We start from the raw sequence: 23,884 nt of genomic DNA, 5'->3' as shown, positions 1-23,884 counted from the left end.
CACTTAATAGTATTTTAAAATTCCATATTAAAACACTGCCCATTTAGCTGTCTAATGAATTTTTTAAACACATGTACCCCAATATAAGCAAAACCAACAAAGATAAATTGAAACTCAATCACGTAAGAAAAAATTTGACAAATGGCCTAACAGAATTATAGTTTTAAAAATAATAGCTTCATGTTTAAGTTCCTAAACCAGCCTTAAGGAGAAGTCTTTTCTAACTACACCTAACCCACAGTTCCAAGATTCTGATTTGCTACAATTCCTCCCTTCCGTCTGAAGGAATCACTATTGTATTTGTAGGAGACAAGGAAGAAAAAGGTCAAGAACCGATAACAGCATAAAAAGCAAACTCATCTCAGATCCAAGAATCACATGTGGAAATGGCTAAGGTATAGACACAGACATGGCCTGTGCGATAGGTAAAGAAATAATATAGTTAAGGAGCTACGCTACGCCAAACATTAAGTAAATTTTCCACCGTACCCAAACTAGTAATTGACAGGATCAAGATTCCATCCTAACTTTGGACAACAAAGCCCAGGTTCTTTTCGTAACACAATACTACCTCCAAGCAGAATTCTTCTCTGGCTTTACATTTTTAGAAATCTGTATCTATCAAGATTGAGTGATGGTTGCCATCCTTTACAATTGATGATGCTGGTGACAGTGTTATCCAAATGCACATACACAGCAGAAATGACAAAAATATGATTAGGAGGCAATCCTTTGTCTTAAAATGAGGAGGATAAGATAGGTGACCTTCGAGGGTCCTTCTAGCACTAACATTCTAATATTCTTTGTATTATTTATATTGCTAAGATATTTGGGAACAGATAAGAAGCCTGTGGCTATTTCTTTTCTAACTTTCTGAAATCTGTTCAAGATAATAATTCCCAGTTGATCACTATTTTATAAAAACATAAAACTAGCATCTACAACTAATGTAACTCTCACAACTCTGTGAGACGGATTATTGTACACAGGTGAGAGGAATAAGGTTCAAGATTGTGGTGACGGGGCTTCCCTGGTGGCGCAGTGGTTGAGAGTCCGCCTGCCGATGCAGGGGACACGGGTTCGTGCCCCGGTCCGGGAAGATCCCACATGCCACGGAGCGGCTAGGCCCGTGAGCCATGGCCGCTGAGCCTGCGCGCCCGGAGCCTGTGCTCCGCAACGGGAGAGGCCACAACAGTGAGAGGCCCGCGTACCGCGTACCCAAAAAAAAAAAAAAAAAGATTGTGGTGACTGGCACAAATTACCAAACTACTAATAGAGCAATTCCAAATGCAGGCCTGCCCTACTCACAACTGAGGACACTTCCCATTATGTACTAGATGCCACCGTAACTTTATACATCGCCATAACTTTGTTACATGCCCCCTCACTTGGTCCTCAGAACAACCCTGTAATGAAACAAGGCAGGCAGGTAATATTATTCTGGCCTCATTTTACAAATGAGAAAACTGAGACTCACCGAGAATTTAAACCACTTGCTTTAGGATCCTTCAGAGTAATGGCAAAGTGTCAAACACAGGCCTCCTGACTCCACGTCCAGTGTCTGTCACTGTAATTTTTACTGTCAATTACAAGTTGGCTTTAATATATCTTTGAAACATTTCTATGCTTACCCTGTGTAACCTGGTCTCTCTAAATCTGAAATCTACTAAATGTAAGTGAGCTCATAAAAGCATCATGTTTATGCTTCCATATGACATAACTTATGTTTCCAATACAGAATTTATTTTCCAAAGATATTTGTGTACGACTGTCAAAAAGATTTCCACCCAGATTTTGACTGATCAAGAACAAGGTTTCTAATACTAGAAAAAAATCCTACTTGAATCCCAATGGAAAAAAAGATGCCTAATTTGAGAGTTTAAATTATGAATCAGCCTTCTCCTTGCTTACATCCACTTAATAGGCCAGACAGTAGTACTGCCTTTCTGTCATTAATTCCTCAGAATCTTTCTAACCAAATGCACTGCCATTTCTGAAGGCCAGAATGATCTCATTTAGTAAAGCAGCTTCTTGCCCTTTCATTAGGCCCTAATCTAAATTACAGTATAAAGACATAAGGCTCTGTATTCGTGACTGGCTCATGAAAAAGGGCACTAGCTGGCCATGTGGCCTGATGAAGTCCTGGGACACAGAAGGGTCTTTTTTGGACTTTATCATTCCAAGAGCAGGGAATTTATTTTGAGCCAGAAAAATAAAATATAATCTTGGGCCACCTGGTTCTGTAACACTCTATATTTGTTTAGAAAGGTCACTGTTGTCAAGTTATTGAATGTTATCTCTGGAATTGACAGGAAGAGAGAAGTTTTTGAAAGCAGGCCAGGAATATTAAAGCACCGGATATTAAGGTGTAAAGTAGTATTTAAAAGCTTGGGCTATGCCACAGTTCAAATCCTAGCTCATGGCCTTGGGCAAGGCACCAGTTTTCTTAATCCATTTTACCCATCTATAAAACTTAGATAATGACATTCTAGAGGAATATTTGTAACAATAAAATGATGTAACAGTTATATATCATTAGTCTACAGTTACCATTCAAAACTTATTCGATAATTATTATCTGTTAATTTGTGTTCTCCTTTTACTTTAGTTTGGCATGAAACTAAAGTTTCATTGCTTTTATTAAACCCTTCTCCAGACAACAAAGTGGAATTTAAATAGAGACTCACAATTTATGCTAAGCACATAAAATATATGGATTTAGAGCCTATCTTTAACAAAACTTCAGTCTATCTTAAGCAACAGTCACTTCTTTTTTTAACCAGATTTATAGCAGCTATTGTTTTGTTAGTGGAATGACTGGGTCACTGTGTCACTCAAGAATGAAGACTAAACAAATATCAAATCTGCATCTGAACTTCAGTGGGACTAGTACTGCTGCTTTACTGGACCACTGTCACAGTATCCTGATATTGCTATACGATAGTTATTTTCTTTGTATTAGGCAGTTTTCTAATCGTGTTTCATAGAAGTACTATGACCCAACTGTTGCAGCAACAATTCGATCCAGAGGTGATACGGACAGGCTATTTACCCCCTTTCTCTTTGCGAAATCAGCAATGTGGCTAAAAATATTAAAATAATTAAAACGTACAGTTAGAAAAGCAGCTCAATCAAAACGCCATCCAGAATGTTGCCAAACAGCACTGTTTTCAGTTCAGCAGGCCAGATTCCAGACTGACTTACATAACCCCTTTTGTATCTCAATGGTGGGCAAATATTTCACCTGCACTTCGGCAGGAATGGCCATCGTGATGTACTGAATTGAACTATCCCCACACATGACTGCTTTCTCCCAAATCAAAGTAGGCACTAAAAACTGGAGCAACAGTTACTGTCTCAGGCTAGGAAACAACATTTCTATCTGTTTTCTACTTCAAGTATTAGGTGCTATGCAGTTTCCTGCTCGGTGTCAAAGAAAATAGGTACACATCTTCCATGTGAGCTGCTGGGTGGGTTCTCTGCTTCCTCCACATCAACCTAAGAGATTTATGAGTTATCAAAAACACATTTCAAACTCCAGGTTCTAAGCAAGAAGACTACTTACAGATCAACAGACAGAAGTCTAACATAGAAGTACTGAATTAAGAGCTATAAAGGTAAGGATCAGAGAAATTTGTAAGCTTACACAGAAAAATAAATATGAGAAGCTCTCTTGACCAGCCTCATTTACCCAACTTGCTAATTGAACCCACACTCTCCACTTCCTCTGCAACCATATGGACAGATGCCTGTGGTGTGCTGAAAACTCACGGCATGTGGACTACTCTCTGGTATGCCCCTCACTTCTGCTCCCTAATGCTGAGTATATCTTCTCCCCAAATCAGTAGTATTTGCTGATTAGGGGAGTTTTATTGTTACTGTAATTAACAAATTTAATTACATATTAGATAAACAATGAAAGCAAAAACAAAAGCTAATGTATCTTTTTAAAAACTAAGTCAAAAGCTTTGAAAGACTTGATAAAGACAAATCACTACAGAACAGTGCTGTTGACATAGGCAAGGGTAAGAGAAATATAAAAACTGGTGGAAATCATACAATATAGAATAGTGGCTCTCAAACTTTAGTATGGAGGCTTTGAGAGAACAGATTGCAGAGCCCCACCTTCTTAGCGTGATTCAGTAGGTTTGGGGCAAAACCAAAGAATTTGCATGCTAAGAAACTCCTATGTGATACTGATGATGCTGGTCTGGGAACCACACTTTGAGAACCATTGCTTTTCAACTCTCTATAGTTTTAATCTAGAGAAACAAAATGTAAACTGGAAATGATTTGTTATAAATATAGATTTAAGAAAGACTTATTGTTCCAGTCAGCAAACCCATACTATAAGGAAAGGCCTTGGCCCTAATCAAAAGACAGTCTATTTATAGGCTTTGAATTAAAATGTTAGTGGGATGTATGCATCATCTTTTATGATCTGTATTAACTGACTTTTTTCAATTAATGGACAAACTATGAGAACCAAACTCATCAGAAGAGATCTCCTGTCAGATACTGGTTATAAAAGTATTACCAGTCTAAAAATCCCTTCACCTTCACTATTTTTAAGAGGAAAATTCTAACGTGATAGAATTGGTTAAAAAACTTCCTAAAAACACAAGCTTACTATATCAATGACGCATTTAAAATAAAAGTTTGCGTATCACTATCTGCAATTTACATGTGAGATTTCTGAGTCAGAGAGGATAAGAAACGTATCTTAAGGTGGTCAACCAAGCGGCAGTCAAGGCTTGAATACAGATCTGCCCCCAAACTCAAAGTGGCTTTTTTTTCCCCAAACTTATAACATTGCAGTATTATCTTTGGAAGAGTCAAAGACAAGTTAGAAACAACGCTGAGCTCCCAATCAATCTACATGTCCACAAAATAGAAAATGCCCAAATTTATTCAGCTGTGAGGACTAGATGGATTATGAGCATTGTATCTTCTGTTTTGAATATGATCATAAGCATCATCCATAAGCTGTACTTACTATTAAATGACTAGCTCATCAAATATAGGGCACTGGAAGAGAGCTGGTCTACCATCACTGAAGCAAAGTTTCTGGCAACACAACCCCACTTAGGCAAGAAATCTGTGGAGAATGGATGACAGAAAGATTCACACGCAGATACAACAGGGTAAGTGAAATGGAGAAAACCATGTTCAGAGAGCGTCAAAGAAGCACATTAGGTATACGCTGAAGAAACGCATCCGAAGATACGGCATTTATGGACTGCTTGGAAACGAGCAGACAAGCCACCCAGTGACAGCAATCACCACTATGATGATGCCATTAAAGCACGCTTACCATTTTAGAAACTACAGGTAGTGACAAAAGCATTTTATCGTTGCCTTATAACGTGGTCATGTCTAACATAGTATCATATGAATTCCAAAAGCAAAGAGGATCATATCTGGTAAAGTATGAAGTAATTCAAATGTCCAGTTTTACACATTCAATCTAACATGTTTAAAACACTAGCCCCAAGTAGTATTCTAGTATTTGAGATCAGGGAGCAGTGTGAAGATTTGTAATAATTATAGGAAATCTCCTAAAGTAGCTATTCTGTTCTTTAGAAAGTGATTTAGGAGTAAATAAAGACCTAACATAACCTAGGAGTGGTTAGGGTGGCCACTATAAAACAAAACAAAACAAAAAACATAAAATAGCAAGTGTCAGTGAGGATGCAGGGAAATGGGAACCTTTGTCCACTGCTGGTGGAAATGTAAAATGGTACAGTTGTTATGAAAAGTAGTATGGAGGTTGCTCAAAAAATTAAAAATAGAACTACCAAATGATCCAGCAATCCCATGATCCAGCAATCCCACTTCTGGGTATATATCCAAAAGAATTGAAAACAGGATCTTGAAGATATATTTGTACACCCATGTTCAATATGGCATTATTCAAAATAGCCAAGAAGTGGAAGCAACTTAAATGCCCATCAATAAATAAATGGATAGCATGGATTGGGAGTTTGGGATTAGCAGACGCAAGCTATTATATATAGAATGAATAAACAATAAGGTCCTACTGAGAACTATATTCAATATCTTGTAATAAACCATAATAGAAAGGAATATGAAAAAGAATATATACGTATAGCTGAATCGCTTTGCTGTACAGCAGAAATTAACACATTATAAAATCAACTGTACTTCAATAAAAGAGAACTGAAAAAAACTATACTTCAATAAAATGAATTTTAAATAAATAAATAAATGGATAAATAGTATACCTGGGAGGTATTGAGGGTTTGGTTCCAGACCACCTCAATAAATCGAATATTGCAACAAAGTGAGTCACATGAACTTTTGGTTTTCCAATGCATATAAAAGTTACATTTACAGTATACTACAGTCTATTAACTGTGCAACAGTATTATGTCTAAAAAAATGCATAAACCTCAATTAAAAAACTTCATTGCTAAAAAATGCTAACCATCATCTGAGCCTTCAGCAAGTCATAACCTTTTGCAATAGGAAAATCAAGTCACCATAACAAATATAATAATAATGAAAAATCTTGAAATATTGGGAGAATTACCAAAATGTGATGCAAAGACAGGAAGTGAGCAAATACTGTTGAAAAAATGGCACCGACAGACTTGTTTAATGCAGGGTTGCCACAAACCTTCAAATTTGTTAAAAAAAAAAAAAGGATCTTCTGAGAAGCACAATAAAGCAAAGCACAATAAAATAAGGTATGCCTGTACAATGGAACATTATTCAGCCTTAAAAAACAAGGCAGTCCTGTCATATTCTACAACATGGATAAACCTTGACGACATTATGCTAAGTGAAATAAGACAGTCACAAAAACACAAACACTGCATGATTCTACGTTTACAAGATATCTAAAAAAGTAAAAGTCCTAGAAAGTGGAATGGTGGTTACCAGAGGCTGAGGGGAGGGGAGAAAGGAGAATTATTCTTCACAGGTATAAAGTTTCAGTTTTGCAAGCTGAAAAAGTTCTAGGGCTCTGTTGCACAACAATGGGCAAATAGTTAACGTGTTGTACTGTACAGTTAAAAATGGTTAATCTGGTTAGAGAAAAAAACATAGGCATAAAAATGTCTTGAAAACTTTGGTAAGCTTATAGAAAAAGTACTAAAAAGGTTCACTGTAACTTGCTTAAGAAACAAAATAATCTTACTAGATTCAATTTTAATCATCATAACCTCTTAATAACACTAATTTCTATAAAATTCTAGGAATCTATGATTTAAATTTGTTACTTATAATGGAAAGGAGGTACACCATAACAGAATTACTTGGAGGACTTTTAAAATATTACTTATTCTCACCCAGAGAGATGCTCCCAGTTGAGTGAGCCATCATTACTGATGCAACTGTGCTACATTCTTCAACTGTGCTGGGACTGAAAACAGATTGAGAATTGCATTTTTAAATGATAGTTTAAATCAGTAATAAGAAAATTCAATTTAATCACTTTTCCTATAATAAGGAGATTACATGTATTGTTTGATATAATTAAACTTTCTTCACACTATAAAGCTAAACATGGGTTTTATTTTCTGAAGGCATATGTAAGACATTATAAGCGTGGCTGCTTGAACAATGAACAATCCTTGTTATGAGATCACATATGCATTTGGGCTGGGTACCCATGGAGAACAGAATCAACAATATATGGAAAATGCAGGCAGAAATACCTCTCAAGACTTCTAAAATATTCTGTCCAGGACATTTTTCTTTTTGACAACCCTTTCCTACATGCATTTATCTCCAGATGCCTTTTTCCCATGATCTCCTCTCTTCTCCAAAGCATTTTTCTCATCATTTCTTTTCCATATTTAGAGGAAGGGGAAGAACTAAATTTTCCATACCCAAACTTTCAGAAACAAAGTAAAGAGAATCTCTCATTTCCATACATTACTGTTTCATTTCCCGGGAAACAAGGCTACATTTTAAGAACCCAGGGTTAATGGAAACTTTTCATGTTGATCTCACTTTGGTGCATTTTTCACTATGGTAAAAATACCATATTTTTAAAATCTATCGATAAGTATCCAATAGTATCAAAAAATTAAGCCCCAAAGAGGATCCATTGACCAATATTCTCTACTGGTAACATTCCTTAAAGATTACATAAACATATTATTGTATATGGAAATTACACATTATAACTTCTACTCTTTAAGGGTATATTTGAGCTCTGTAATATCTTTTTTTTCTCATTTCCTGCCTTCTTTTGTGTTAAACAGATACTTTCTAGTGTATCTTTTTCATTCCCTTGTTGTTTCTTTCACTATAATTTTTTGACTTATTTTCTTAGTGGTTGCTCTGGAAATTACAATTAGCATTTTAATTTAAAACATTCTAGTCTGGATATATACTAACCTAATTTCAATAATAATTTAAAACTTTCCTCCAATATGCCTCTGTTCCCTTGCCTTCCTTTTTATTATTATTGTCAAACTACATCTCTATGTGTTACAAACCCATCAACGGTTTTATTATTATTGCTTTATGCAGTTGTCTTTTAAAACATGAGAAGATAAGTTACAAAGAAAAATGCATCTATATGTATTTTTATATGTATGTCTTTCATAATACCTATGTAGTTACCTTTACCATTGCTCTTTATCTCATGTGGATTTAAGTTTACTGCCTAGTGTCTTTTTGTTTCAACTTGAAGGACTTCCTTTAATACTTCTTATAGGGCACATTTACTAGTAACAGACTCTCTCAGTTTTTGTTTATTTCTAAGTGTCTTAATTTCTCCTTCATCTTTGAAGGAGATTTTAGCTAGATACAGAATTCCTGGTTGACAGCTTTTTTCCTTCAACTTTGAAAATGTCTTCCAGCAACCGTGGTTTCTGATAAGAAGTCAGCTATTCATCTTATTTTTCTCTTCATATTTTCAAGATTTCTTTGTCTTTCACTTTCATAAATTTAACTATGATGTCTAAATTCGACTATGATTTGACTATGATGGGTTTATTCTACTTGGAATACGCTAAGTTTCTTTAATGCGTAAATTAGTATTTTTTCAGCAAGTTTGGGACGTTTTCTGTCATTTCTTTTAACATTCTTTCTGCTTTTTGTGTTTTTTTTTTTTTTTTTTGCTCTTCTTCTGGGACTTCCATTTTCCCATTATGTGTGTGTTGGTGCACTTGAGGTGTCCCATAGGTCTCTTGAAGCTCTGTTCATTTTCATTTTCTTTCTACTCCTCACACTGGATAATCTCTATTGAGTTACATTCAAGTTGACTAATATTTTCTTCTACCAACTCATATCAGTTATTGAGCCCCTCTGGTAAATTTTTCACTTTAGTTATCACACTTTTAAAATCCAAAATTTCTATATGGTTCTTTTAAAATAATTTCTATGCTTATTGCTATTCTCTTTGGTAAGATATTTCATGCTTTCCTTTAATTCTTTAGACATGGTTTCATTTAGTTCTTTAAACATATTTACAATAGCTGACTTAAAGTCTTTGTCTACTAAGTCCAAATCTAGGCCCACAGGGACACTTTTCTGTTAGCTAGTTTTTCACTTTTTTCCCAGGTATGTAGCATACTTTTCTATTTCTCATAATTTTTGTGTTGAAAACTAGACATTTTGGATAGCTTTAGATATCTATTTGGATATCTAAATAGATATCTGAAACTATCTATTTAACTAGATACTTATCAAGCTATCTAGATAATGTATTTTAACAATTCTGGTGGCAGAGTCTTCTACACTGCCCCACTAAGATTTTTTCTTGCTAGTTCTCTTCTTTTTCTTGGTGCTGCTTATTTGTTTAGCACTTCCATGAACTAATTCTGTAGTCCCTGTATTATGTGGCCACTGAGTATTCTTCTTTTTGTTTTTAAGCCTGGCTTCCTGGGTCAGTATAATTTAGTGGTCAACCAGTGATTGGTCAGAAGATTTCCTTAAATGTCTTGCCTGTGTATCTTCCACCCTTTGCCAAACCTAAAGGAACCTTCGTGAGAAGCCACACCTTCAAACTTCAGGTAGCTTGTAAGACAGCCCTAGCTTTCACTTCCTTCTTGCACAGAGCCTCAAGGTCAGCCACAGGTGGATCCTCTCCTTTCCCAGGTCTTTCCTGGGCATATGCACAGCCTTGCACATCTGCAATCTTTTAGATATCTAGAAATATGTTGGAGCTTTTCAAAGTTCCCTATGGTTGGCTAATCCTCCAGGATTTCCTTCTACATTCCTGGCCAGGCTCTTGTTTGCCCCAGGTGAAATCACAGCCTTCAACAGTGGAGATGTTGCCAACAGTTGCTATTGTTTCAGTAAAGCCCAGGGGGTAGGCATTTTCTTCCCCCCAACTGAGCTGAGCTCTAAGTCAAATCAATAGCCAATCACTCTCTGAGAACTGAGTTTTCCCAGGGAGATACAAGTTCGGACAAAATATTAACTGTGATCTAGGGATGGTGCTTTTCATGGATCTCCAAAAGTGGTCAGATCTCTCCACTGTCTGCAATGCTGCCAGTTTCTACTATACCACAAGCTGGGGAAGGAGGGAGAATGGGAGTGGGCACAAGTTAGATGCCACTGTCATCTCAAGGTTCAGTAGTCTTCTCTTGGATAGACAAGTTTCAGTTCATTCTCTGGCTTTGATCAACTGCCAGAATTCTGAAATGGTTGATTTTAGTTGTTTTGCATTTTTGTTGTGTTAGAGGGAGAGAGAGTACACTGAGGCCCTCACTCCAACAATTTGGAAGCCAATCGAGCTTTGTAATATTTTAAATCTATCTTCATGTATTTTTTAAAAACAAAAAAGCATTTTAAACAACAAAATTGTTTTTGAAAAATTATTCTTATAAGCGTTTAGATCACTGGTTCTCATCTCTGGCAGAAACTTACAAAACATTTTGCAATTTTTTTTATTTTTATAATTTTATAACTTTAATTATATGGGAAAATAAAATATGCAGTATTTATAGTTAAATAGGAAGAAACTGATCTATGAGAGGGAAAAGATAAACTGCATGAGTAATGTTTCACTGCAGCATATCTTTCCTGTTAAGTAATATGTAAATGATCAGAAACTGAGGTGAGTCCATGTCTTAGTTTTACTCTCAGCCCCAAAAGGCTTCCCAAGTCTTTGTGGACAACAGAAACAAGTTCAAGAGAGGAAGGAAGACTATGCCATCGTTTCTTAGCTGGCTAACCTAGGCCAAATCCATTTCAACTCTGACAGGGATAAAGAGAGTCACAAAAGACTGGGAGTAGGAAATTCAACAGAGAAGAAGAATCAGAGACCTGAAAATAGGAAGCAGCCCAATCTCCTGAGATTTCTCTGAAGAGACTCAGCACAGAGAGACTGGGTTTACCTCAGGTTTACCCAAGTATCGGCCAAACCCGTGTACTTAAAGGTTCAGTAAGATGAGCTTCTGGAAAGGAAAAATTATTCATTACTATTCTCTCTCTTCAACACTGCCTGACATTAGCAAACCAGAAAAAGACCAAAACTGTCAAAATAGGCCAAGAAAGGGAAACACCCTTTAGCAAGACTTTTATTTTCAAGTACACTGCCATGCTTCTCTGGCTTTTCTATTACTGTGTAACAAACCACCACAAAACTTATTGCTCAGAAAAACAAAAACTATTTTTTTTGCTCATAATTCTGCAACCTGGGCTGGGCTCAGCTAGTTCTTCTGCTCATCTTGCTGATGGTCACTCACACAATTGCTTTCAGCTAGCAGGTAGGAACTGGGCTCAGCTAGAATACATGTAACCTCAGAGCCTCTCTCTCTCTCCCCCCCTCCCTCTCTCTCTCCCTCTCTTCCTCTCTCCCTCTCCCTCTCTCCTTGTGGCCTCATTTCCACATGGTCTCTCTAGGAAGGTAGCCAGATTTCTGACATAATGGTTCAGGTCTCCCAGAAACATAAAAGCAAAAGCTACCTGGCTTTCTTAAGGCTTATGCCCAGACTTCGGACAGCTCTAATTCTGCTGCATTCTGTTTGTTAAAATAAGCTACAGGCCCAGGCCAGATTGAAAGGAAAGAGACTTCACAAGCGTGTGAATATCCAGAGATGTGGTTCATTGTAACCACCATCAACATAATAGACTACTAAAACATTAAAGCCAATGTTCAGATGACTGGAATGGGAGCAAACACAAGAAACTATAAAATGGCTAAAGTTAAATGAAGACTCATCAATTATAGTCAGATTCTATTCTCTGTTCTTTCCCATACTGAAGGTCAATCTAGGTTCAGTGAGAATCTTAATTATAGGTGGAAGGAAATGAACCTGATTAACCACTTATAAGCCATATGACCTTGGACAAGTCTGTCATTCTCTACAAGCCTCAGCTCCTCAATTGCAAAATGGAAAATTATACAGGCCCTGCTTTTCTTACTGGAAGACTGTACAGAGCAAATAAAACAAGAAATGAGAAAGAGCTCTGAAAACGAAACTGCTATACAAATATAAGGAAGTAATATTTACCTGACAAGATCCTAAGTATAGTCAGTCTAGCTAGGCTCCATTCTCTCTATTAATAAAATTATAATAATCACAGTTAATTACCTCATATGCTAAATTACTACCACAGCAATGATATTTTATATAGTAATGGGCTAAAATTATGTATTGTTACTATAAAGAATAAAAACAATAATACTAATGATTCATTGTTGTCTAATTATATGTGAGGTGCTGCTAAATACTTCAACTAAACTATAACTAACCCTTACAATAACTCAACAAAGTAGTTATTATCCCTCTTTTACAAATAAATAAACTGAGTCAAGAAATTGACTACTTAGAGTAACTTGCCAACAGTCACACAGCTAATAAGTGGAAAATCCATTTTGAATGTTTAATGTATAATAGGCTGATAAGTATTTCTCATCTAAATTAAAGAAAAATAAATCTCTCTCACAATTCTTTTTTTATATGCAGCTGAAACTGGAATTACAGCAAACATATCTAATTAACATGAGCAATTCATCACCTTCCTCATCTGCAAAATGGTTTCCAATCAGAAAAGTACCTTCATTTTTTAAAAGATCTAATCTTGAATCCATCTACTGAATCATGAGTTATAATGGTCTTATTATAATGAATGGTAATTTTTTTTTTACTCCCTTCTTTGTACCTTTCTGGATTTTCTGAATGTTTTATAGCATATAAATAAATTTTGTAATCATAATACAATAAAATTATTGTCATTTAAACGGCAACTGTCATAAGCCTGAGGCTCTGTAAACTTCCAAATGTTATTACTTTTAATATAAAATACTGATTAAAAGGCAGTTAATATGGACACTGAATGAAAATTTATTTTTATTCCTCTTTCAAATGACAAATTCAAGTCATAAATCCTTCATAGTTGTTTCTATTTACAAATTATTTAAATTTGTAATTTTGTTAAAAATTTCTCTTAAAAATATAAAAGCAAAGCAGAAATGTTTGTGCTACAAAATATAATTAGCATAAATGTGCTGTATGTCTTTAAGAAATAATTTGCATATATAAAGTCCTAGAGACTTAAGATTCTATAGCTTAAAAAAATATAGCAACATCTTGGTATGTTAACTTGGGAGTTTATTAACTTATGCTCGTTATTTACAGTATAAGGAGAATTCTCAATTAGCCATTGGTAACATTATCCACAACTAATCTTGCTTTGCAGTTTAGCCATTGTACCCGGAGTGTAACCAGTTTAGTTATTTGCTTTGTAGCTCTCTCAGCTCTATTTATTTGCAGGAAGCCTGTATTCTAGAAAAAGAAATGCTTAAAATCAATTATTCAACTTGGATAGTGTGTGGACAAAGCGCATGGACAAGTGGGCAGCTACTATCCTCAAGGCTGAGTATGAATAACATCAAGATAGACCACTACACCATCCCACCATCCCTTACCTGATGACTTTGGAAACCTTTGGGGTCATTCTGTTGTCACAGTGATTGGGGAGAGGAAGTGGTTCTAATGCCATTTTGGCCCATAGTCGCTAAAACATGCTACAACATAGGATAACCCACCAAGAACTGTCCCATCCACAATGACAACTGTCCCCTGCTGAAAAAGGGACCATGATTTTCTTGTTCAACATTGTATTTCTAGCCTACAACATAGAGGCATTAATAATTTGTTGAAAAAAGTCAAAACAACAATTTCTAGCACTTAGTGAGATATAGATAATATAAAATAATGAGGACGGACAATGGAGAAACTAGACAGTTTTCTACCTCAACCTGAGACAAGCCTTTGTGGCTGGGCTCCAATATACCTAGTGGAAATCTATGATCAGACATATGTATACCCAAATATGTAGAAAAGCTTAATAGTCCATACCCACATACAAATTATAAGGAGATTATCTTCCATTACAGATATTTAGGTATATGCCTCCTTATATTAGTAAAGATTAGTAATTATGTCAACTCAAGACATGAATACTGGTGCCAACTAAGCTCAATCTTGCCTTGGCAACTGGGTGGGCAAGCTGCCCACTTGTCCTTGTAGTTTAAGAGTATGGGCTCTGGGGCTTCCCCGTTGGCACAGTGGTTGAGAGTCCGCCTGCCAATGCAGGGGACACGGGTTCGTGCCCCGGTCTGGGAAGATCCCACATGCTGCGGAGCGGCTGGGCCCGTGAGCCATGGCCGCTGAGCCTGCGCGGCCTGCGTATCACAAAAAAAAAAAAAAATGAGTATGTGCTCTGGTATAAGACTGCTGGGTTTAAATTTGGCTTTACTATGCATTATCTGAATAATTTACTTAACATCTTAATATATCATTCAAACCTTGGTAATTTACTTTCTTCTAGCATAGTCTTCTCATCTATAAAATGGAATAATGAAACAGATTCACAACCCCCTACTGGAAGCCACTGGCTCAGATATGTCACATGACTCAGAATTTTTTTAATTTTAGAAAGCAATACCATACACAACACTGCAGATGGATCTGGGGCAGCAACCCATAATCATTCACATTAACACTTCTGTAGCTAAATGAATGAATGTTCAAAGAGTGGGGTAAAGAAAGACCCTTAAGTACCTCACGTCATTTTGTTCAGGTTTTGCAGTTAAATTAGTTTTACCACAAACTTAGGGAAACTGGCTATTTGCAGAGCCTTTAAAAATTCAGAAGTGAAGATAATGTAGGATAGCTGGGGAGTAGGGGGTGGAGCAGGAAGGATAGGGGTGAATAGCAGTCAGAAGGGAACCTAAGATAATTATGCTAATTAAAACAAAATGAGAGTTGACTGACCATAAATTCCAAGAAACTAATGCATCTGTCACACTGAACTTTTAAGTAAACATTTACTTCCTTTCAATAAAAGTGAGTTTTCCAGAAGTTAAAATCTGAAAACATTTAATATTTTCTGCTTCACCTGTGGTTTCCTACTTACAACTCCATATGGCTTTCTTCCTAAGAGTGAGTCTGATATTGAAGTTTTTGCTCAAGGTAGGACCAAAACTGGTGTCTCCTTAATATAATAAAGCAATTAAATTCTTGTTGACCACTGCAGGACAAAGTGAAATTTGAGAAATTAAATAGTAAATGCAAGAAGTATGTTGAATCTTATATCCCAAGTGACTGAAGTTCAATTTGCCCCTTCATCCCCTCCCTGTTCTCTTGGTTTTCCTGATCCAAACTCCTAAACAAACATTAAGACTTATGGCGGAATGAAGGGAACTACAGGCATACCTTCTTTTATTGTGCTTTGCTTTACTGCACGTGGAGATACTGCGCTTTTTACTAATTGAAGGTTTGTGGCAACCCTGCGTTAAGCAAGTCTGTTGGTGCTATTTTTCCAACAGCGCGTGCTCACTTTGTGTCTCTGTGTCACATTTTGGTAATTCTTACAATATTTCAACTTTTTTATTATTATATTGTTATGGTGATCTGCGATCAGTGATCTTTGATGTTACTGTTGTAATTGTTTGGGGCACCATGAACCACACCCATACAAGATGGTGAACTTAACTGACAAATTTTGTGTGTGTTCTGGCTGCTCCACCAGCCAGCCATTCCGCCATCTCTCTCTCTCCCTCTCCTCGGGCCTCCCTATTTCTTGAGAAACAACAATACTGAAATTAGGCCAATTAATAACCCTGCAATGGCCTCTAAGTATTCATGTGAAAGGAAGAGTCACACATCTCTCACTTTAAATCAAAAGCTAGCAGGACTTCCCTGGCGGACCAGTGGTTGAGACTTAGCCATCCAATGTAAGGGGTGTGGGTTCGATCCCTGGTTGGGGAGCCAAGATCCCACATGCCTCGAGGCCAAAAAACCAAAACATAAAACAGAAGCAATATTGTAACAAATTCAATAAAGACTTTTAAAAAAATGGTCCTCATCAAAAAAAAACAAAAGTCATTAAAAAAATAAATAAATCAAAAGCTAGAAATGATTAAGCTTAGTGAGGAAGGAATGTCAAAAGCCAAGACAGGCCGAAAACTAGGCCTCTTGTACCAAACACGTAGCCAAGTGGTAAATACAAAGGAAAAGTTCCTGAAGGAAATTAAAAGTGAACACACAAATTAAAAGGGAACACACAAATGAAAAGTGAAACAGCCTTCATGCTAATATGGAAAAAGTTTTAGTGGTCTGGAGAGAAAATCAATCAGCTACAACATTCCTTTAAGCCAAAGCCTAATCCAGAATAAGGCCCTAACTCTCTTCAATTCTATGAAAGTTGATAGGTGAAGAAGCAGCAGAAGAGCAGTTTGAAGCTAGCAGAGGTTGGTTCCTGAAGCCTAAGGAAAGAAGCCATCTCAGTAACATAAAAGTGCAAGGTGAATAAAGCAGCAAGTGCTGATGCGGAAGCTGCATTAGGTTATCCAGAAGATCTAGCTAAGATAATTCAAGAGGGTGGCTACACTAAACAAAAAATTTTCATTGTAGACAAAACAGCCTTATAGTGAAAGATGATGCCATCTAGGACTTTCATAGCTAGAGAAGAGAAGTCAATGCCTGACTTCAAAACTTCAAAGGACAGGCTGACTCTCTTGTTAGGGGCTAATGCAGCTGGTGACTTTGTTGAAGCCAATGCTCATTTACCATTCTGAAAATCCTAGCCCTTAAGAATTCTGCTAAATCTCCTCTGACTGTGCTCTCTAAATGGAACAAAGCCTGGATGACAGCATATCTGTTTACAACATGGTTTACTGAATATTTTAAGCCCACTGTGGTGGCCTACTGCTCAGAAAAAAGATTCTTTTCAAAATATGACTGCTCATTGATAATGCACCTGCTCACCCAAGACCTCTCATGGAGATATACAACAAGATTAAGGTTGTTTCCATGCCTCCTAACACAACATCCATTGTGCAGCCCATGAATCAAAGAGTAATTTCAACGTTCAAGTTTTATTATTTAAGAAATGTATTTCATAAGGCTATAGCTGCCATAGATAGTGATTCCTCTGATGGATGTGGTCCAAGTCAACTGAAAACCTTCTGGAAAGGACTAACCATCCTAGATGCCATTAAGAACATTCATGATTCATGGGAAGAGGTCAAAATATCAACACTGACAGGAATTTAGAAGAAGTTGATCCCAACCCTCATGGATGACTTTGAGGGGTTCAAGATTTCAGTAGAGGAATTAAATGTAGATGTGGCAGAAATAGCAAGAGAACTAGAAGTGATGCCTGAAGATGTGGCTGAATTGCTGCAATCTCATGATAAAACTTGCACAGATGAGGAGTTGCTTCTTATGGATAAGCAAAGAAAGTAGTTTCTTGAGATGGAATCTACTCCTGGTGAAGACACTATGAAAATAGTTGAAATGACAACTAAGGATTTAGAACAATACATAAACTTAGTTGATAAAATAATGGCAGGTTTTGAAAGGACTGACTCCAATTTTGAAAGAAGTTCTACTGTGGGTAAAATGCTATCAAACAGCCTTGTATGCTACAGAGAAATCCTTTGTTTAAGGAAGAGTCAATCAATGATGGTAAACTTCATTGTTGTCTTATTTTAAGAAATGGCCAGGGCTTCCCTGGTGGCGCAGTAGTTGAGAGTCCGCCTGCCGATGCAGGGGACACGGGTTCGTGCCCCGGTCCGGGAATATCCCACATGCCGTGGAGCGGCTGGGCCCGTGAGCCATGGCCGCTGAGCCTGTGCATCCGGAGCCTGTGCTCCGCAACGGAGAGGCCACAACAGCGAGAGACCCGCTTACCGCAAAAAAAAAAAAAAAAAAAAAATGGCCACAGGCACTGCAACCTTTAGCAACCAACATCCTGACCAGTAGCAGCAATCAACATCGAGGCAAGATCCTCTATGTTCTACCAGCAAAAAGATTATGACTCACTGAAGGCTCAGATAATGGTTAGCATTTTTTAGCAATGAAGTATTTTTTTAAATTAAGATATGTACATTATTTTTTTTAGACATAATGCTATTGCATACTTAATAGACTACAGAATAGTGTAAACATAACTTCTATATGCACTGAAAAACCAAAAAATTCGTGTGACTCACTTTACTTCAAGGTTCACTTTATTGTAATGGTCTGGCACTGAACCTGCAATATCTCCACGGTATGCCTGTATCATTTATTAAGCACTACTATGTACCAAGCACTGCATTATGTACTTCACATATATCCCTTATTTAGTTTTCACAAGGCTGCAAGGCAACAGTTATTATCCTCATATTACATAAGGATATTGAATTAATAAGTGGGTGAACCATGATCTAACCTCAGGTTTGACTAACTCATAAACGCATTAGCTGTTTGCACTAAACCACCTTGCCAAAGGATATAGCTTCATTCTCACATTTTTGATTAATGGCTGCCTTCCTCTGCATTTTTTATCAAGTATTTTTAAATCACACATAATAATATGGAATATATATTATTTCTCAGATTAAGGGTACTTTAGTTCTTTCTATAATCCCAAATTTGCAATGTACTTGCAATTTTTATCTCTGAAAAATAATACAAGGATCTCCATAAACTACATATATCATATTTAGTTATAAGAGAATCATATACATATTGCATACATTTCCAAGCAATTAGCAGCTTAATTAGCTAAATAATTAGCTAATTAATTAGCTAATTTCCAGCAATCAGCAATTAGCAGCTTCAGCTAAAAGAACCTTCAGCTTGGTAGAGACTTCAAGGATAAAACATATATTTAGTTGAATAGATAACTATTCCAGTCTTAAAGATCTTTATAGAGTATGACATCCCAAATATCCCTCTATTGCCACTCACTTTTAGGGAATATCTTCTTTATGACAAATTAAAATCGTCCTTCCTATAATTCAAGTTCATTCTACTTAGGTCTGTCTTTCAAGGAGATAACTTAAGGATCTAACATACCTGTCATTTTGTTGCTTTATTGATTTTTAGCTGAAATTCTGTAATAAAAAATAAAAAGAAATACAAGTAAATTTGAAAACAGATTCCCCCCACGCTTCTTGAATCCTTCCTCACTCCTGCCAATATATCCATTTTTACTGCCCTTTTCAGTGCCTCTCTAATTGTTCCATGTTCAGAATGAACTGTGGAGAAAACAAACATTACTAGTTTAGAGTGTTTAGTTTAGTACTCTAAACTAAGAGCTCAATGGTTAAGTTTAAGAAAAGTAGTACTCCAGAAAAAAGAATGAAGTTTTGCCATTTGCAACAGCAGTGGACTTGGAGGGCATTATGCTAAGTGATGTCAGTCAGACAGAGAAAGACAAATACTGTATGATGTCACTCTATGTGGAATCTAAAATGTACAACTAGTGAATATAACAAAAAGGAAACAGACTCACAGATACAGAGAACAAACTAGTGGTTACCAGTGGCGAGAGGGAAGGGGAGGGACAAAATGGGGTAAGGGTGTTAAAAGGTACAAACTATTATGTATAAAATAAATAAGCTACAAGGATATATTGTACAACATAGGGCATACGGCCAATATTTTATAATAACTATAAATGGAGTATAACCTTTAAAAATTGTGAATCATAATGTTGTACACGTTACTTATATAATATTGTACATCAACTATATCTCAATAAAAAAAGTTTTAAATAAAAAGTACAAAATTGTTGACACATTAAATGTGTACAATGCTATGATTTGAGTCTAACAATTATTCTTTTTTTTTAACATCTTTATTGGAGTAAAATTGCTTTATAATGGTGTGTTAGTTTCTGCTTTATAACAAAGTGAATCAGCTATACATATATCCCCATATCTTCTCCCTCTTGCGTCTCCCTCCTACCCTCCCTATCCCACCCCTCTAGGTGGTCACAAAGCACCAAGCTGATCTCCCTGTGCTATGTGGCTGCTTCCCACTAGCTATCTATTTTACATTTGGTAGTGTAGATATGTCCATGCCACTCTCTCACTTCGTCCCAGGTTACACTTCCCCCTCCCCCGGTCCTCAAGTCCATTCTCTACGTCTGTGTCTTTACTCCTGTCCTGTCCCTAGGTTCTTCAGAACATTTTTTTTTAGATTCCATATATATGTGTTAGCATATGGTATTTGTTTTTCTCTTTCTGACTTACTTCACTCCATACGACAGACTCTAGGTCCATCCACCTCACTACAAATAACTCAATTTAGTTTCTTTTTATGGCTGAGCAATATTCCATTGTATATATGTGCCACATCTTCTTTATCCATTCATCTGTCAATGGACACTTAGGTTGCTTCCATAACAATTACTCTTATCTTGAATTTGTGTGATAAACTCTTAACCATTATTAAATTTCATGATGTTTTTGTTGACCACTGATGGAATTTATTTTCTATTTGCAGGTATGTAATTTCATAGATTGTAACAATACAATAAGGCTTAAATGCATACTTGGGTAAGGTAAAAACATGTTTTGGAATCCATTATTATCAAAGACTCTAGAATTCTATAATATGATGAAGGAACCATTCTGTGACACTATTAGCAATACTCATAAATGCTACTATAATCTAGCATTTTCAAGACTCTAACATAGATAATAGCTTATGAAAATTACTTCTAAGAACAAATACGCTTAACTACCAGCCTTGGGATTATTAAGTATAAGCAATATTTTAAATTATATAAAAATGGTGATGCTTATTAATGTCACTTTATGACCAAGATATAATATGTTTAATATGAACAGTTTCTATTTTAATTTTTACAAATCTATATTACTATTTTAAAACCAATTGTCATTGGCCCTGGTAAAAAGCTAGTAACTTGTGTATCCTGCATACTGTGTTCAGTACATATTCAGTAAGTACTTAGTTGACAAGGAACAGAAGTAAGGAAAATGCCAACAGTCTAATTCTTATTTCTAGATCCACAATGCCAGTAGGACAAGAGGTATACAGCCTTGATTGTCACTTAAAGGAATATAGTTTGCTACTCTTTAGTCCTTGCACAAAGAAAAACAGTACAGAGCAATGGCTCCAAAAGCTTACTTCTGATGAAATACTACTCAGAGCCTCAAAAGAAAAAGAGACAAAAATGGATGTGCTCTGCAGCCACCAACATTACCCAAGGTGGCTCCTGAAGAACTTCTTTGACTGGAAAATACAATTTGAAAATTACTAATATAGTGGACAGGAACACTGGATTAAGAGTCACAAGATCTGGGTGCACATGCTAGATCTTCCAACTACTTGCTGTGCAACAGTTTTCAAAGGTGTTTCTTAACCTCTCTTGGACTCGGCTTTCCCATCCATTATATGGTCCCATATAACTGGTCAGGAAGAAAGTTAGATAAGATGCTGTACATACAAAAGAACCTTATAAAGTGTGATCTACAATGTAAATATAAAGTATATTATAATTAACGGCCCATATGCCATGCAATAAGTAAAAACACTTTTCCCTCCCTACCCCTCCCCTTCCCAAGACAACTTACTTATTTCACATGTAACAAAGGAGTTTAAGGCTATCAAAATGAAAGCCCAAAAGTCAGATTAAAAGGAAAAAGTGGGAAGGGCAGCACATATAGATTTGTTTTCTATGGCTTTTCAGGATAATTCAAGTTAAGTTCATCTCCTACAACTTACCCAAAAGAAGGACTCCACCAAAATATCCACTGGTTTTTTATTTTAAATTTCCACTAACCTATTTTTTTTCTTTTTTTTTTTGCGGTACGCAGGCCTCTCACTGTTGTGGCCTCTCCCATTGCGGAGCACAGGCTCCGGACGCGCAGGCTCAGCGGCCATGGCTCACGGGCCCAGCCGCTCCGTGGCATGTGGGATCTTCCCGGACCGGGGCACGAACCCGTGTCCCCTGCATTGGCAGGCGGACTCTCAACCACTGTGCCACCAGGGAAGCCCCACTAACCTATTTTTAATAAACATTATTTGCAAGCATTTTTAATCGAAGTACACTATGGACACTCTTTTCTCTAGGTCCACATGAGCTTTCACAATTATTAGGTATGTTATCGATGCCCATACCAGATACCCTCAATCATGAAAAATGAATGATAAGGAAAAAGAATATCATTCATTTGTTAGATACAGACAACTCAAATGATTTAATAAATATGATAAAGCTGCAAAACTTCTTAGGAAAACTATTTGAAAGAGTTGGCACTGAGTCTCTTTAAATATACTATCAGTGATAAAGATTATAGCTCTTTAATTATAACACGTATACATAAATGCATAGTTTTTGTTATAAATCATGTTACAAAGGTCTTACACATAAAACTATTTACTTTATCTTTCCTGCAACCTTATATCTATAAAAATTTTTGAAAAGTGGTTAGGGGAATTTTTGGTGCACCCGTTGGTGGACTTTTATAAAACCACAGGTTTGAAATGGAGGAAATAGCTCCAGTTTATTTCTCTTGAGTCTTGGTTAAGTCTCTTAACCAGCAAACTGTATGGTTATCGTCCCACAGAAGCTGAAGACTGAAGAAATGTTAAAAGAGCAATATTTTACCGCCTTCAACGGGCTGCATTTCAGTTGCATTCCAACTGTGTGGGAAGGTAAGAAAGTAATTCAATTCGGGTACAAGCGTAATCTCAAAGACCAATGATGATGAACAGCTTACAAGTACTCAGACTCTATGCCTATCCCTCTGATGCCCCTCCCACTACCACCTCTGCACTTTTCACCTTTCTGAATGCCAACGGAAAGCCTCTTTAAAGTACTGCTGTAGTGGAAGCAGAAGTTCACACACCAAACTGCTGCACCTTCTTACATAACCAACCCGTTATTGAGTAGGGGAATTATGACATCAGCAGTATGTTAGCCAATTACTCTACTCAATAGTTAGTACCCACTGATTCTCACACTCCTGTGTCATTGGCTGAATTTCATAAGGATAGCTGCTATATTTTACTATCTTTAATTTGAACTAATTCTGATACAGGATTGATGCTTGCTAATCTATGAAACAACTATGGATATGAATGTGGCATATGCACTTAGCTGAGTGCCATTTTAGAATGCCAAAGTCAGGCATCGTGCAGGGTGACACGAGAGTACCAAAGGGGCAGCAAAAGACTAACATATGAGGCTCATATTTGTTTTCATTAGACCACCCTGAGAAGTGCCTAGAAATTTCACATTATAGGAGCCTCAATGCCCTTTCACACTATTTCCTGCACTAGCTGCTAGTACTTTTCAATGCAGCATGCCTTTAATCCTACTTCGGGTGGGCTGGGGAGGTGGATAGGAAGGAGGCGTTCTCTTGAGGTTTTTTTAGCCCTACAGAGAGCTAATAAGCTATCTGAAGCATTTAAAAATATTAACTGTAACCGTATAATGTGAGGAACAGCTCCAATACTTTGTCTTAAACATATACAAGTAGTAAAAGAAAAGTTCCTTACCATATTAGCTATTGTCAACCATCAAGAAAGGAAAAACCTATCTCAAAATCTCACATTTTAAAAAGTTATTGAAAAAATTCAGACATGAGACCCCATATTTGACATATTAAAATACTCTATGTTTTGTGTACATTCATAATTTA

General features: G+C 36.6%; 1 protein-coding gene across 8 annotated transcripts in view; it reads right to left on the bottom strand.

Moving 5' to 3' along the window:
• RFX3 (regulatory factor X3) overlaps positions 1-23,884 on the bottom strand; it is a 294,873-nt gene that overhangs the window by 229,800 nt on the left and 41,189 nt on the right. For 2 of the 8 annotated variants that reach the window (XM_089913243.1, XM_089913248.1), the window contains exon 1: positions 1-23,884. This exon is cut by the window's left edge and continues 26,423 nt beyond it. The exons of 2 other annotated variants lie outside the window; for them this stretch is intronic. Coding sequence is in view for 2 of the 6 variants with exons in the window: in XM_089913246.1 (XP_089769372.1) it covers positions 7,314-7,347 (34 nt within the window). In the remaining 4 variants the exon portion in view is untranslated. 4 more of the 8 variants (XM_089913246.1, XM_089913247.1, XM_089913244.1 and 1 more) reach the window with 4 other exon arrangements.

The sequence above is a fragment of the Delphinapterus leucas genome, chromosome 6 (assembly GCF_059928025.1).
Source record: "Delphinapterus leucas isolate spDelLeu-1000000601 "Yukka" chromosome 6, BTC_Dleu_Yukka2, whole genome shotgun sequence".
Classification (NCBI taxonomy): Eukaryota; Metazoa; Chordata; class Mammalia; order Artiodactyla; family Monodontidae; genus Delphinapterus; species Delphinapterus leucas.
Note: the sequence above shows the minus strand (reverse complement) of the source record. Positions and strands in the feature narration are given on the sequence as shown.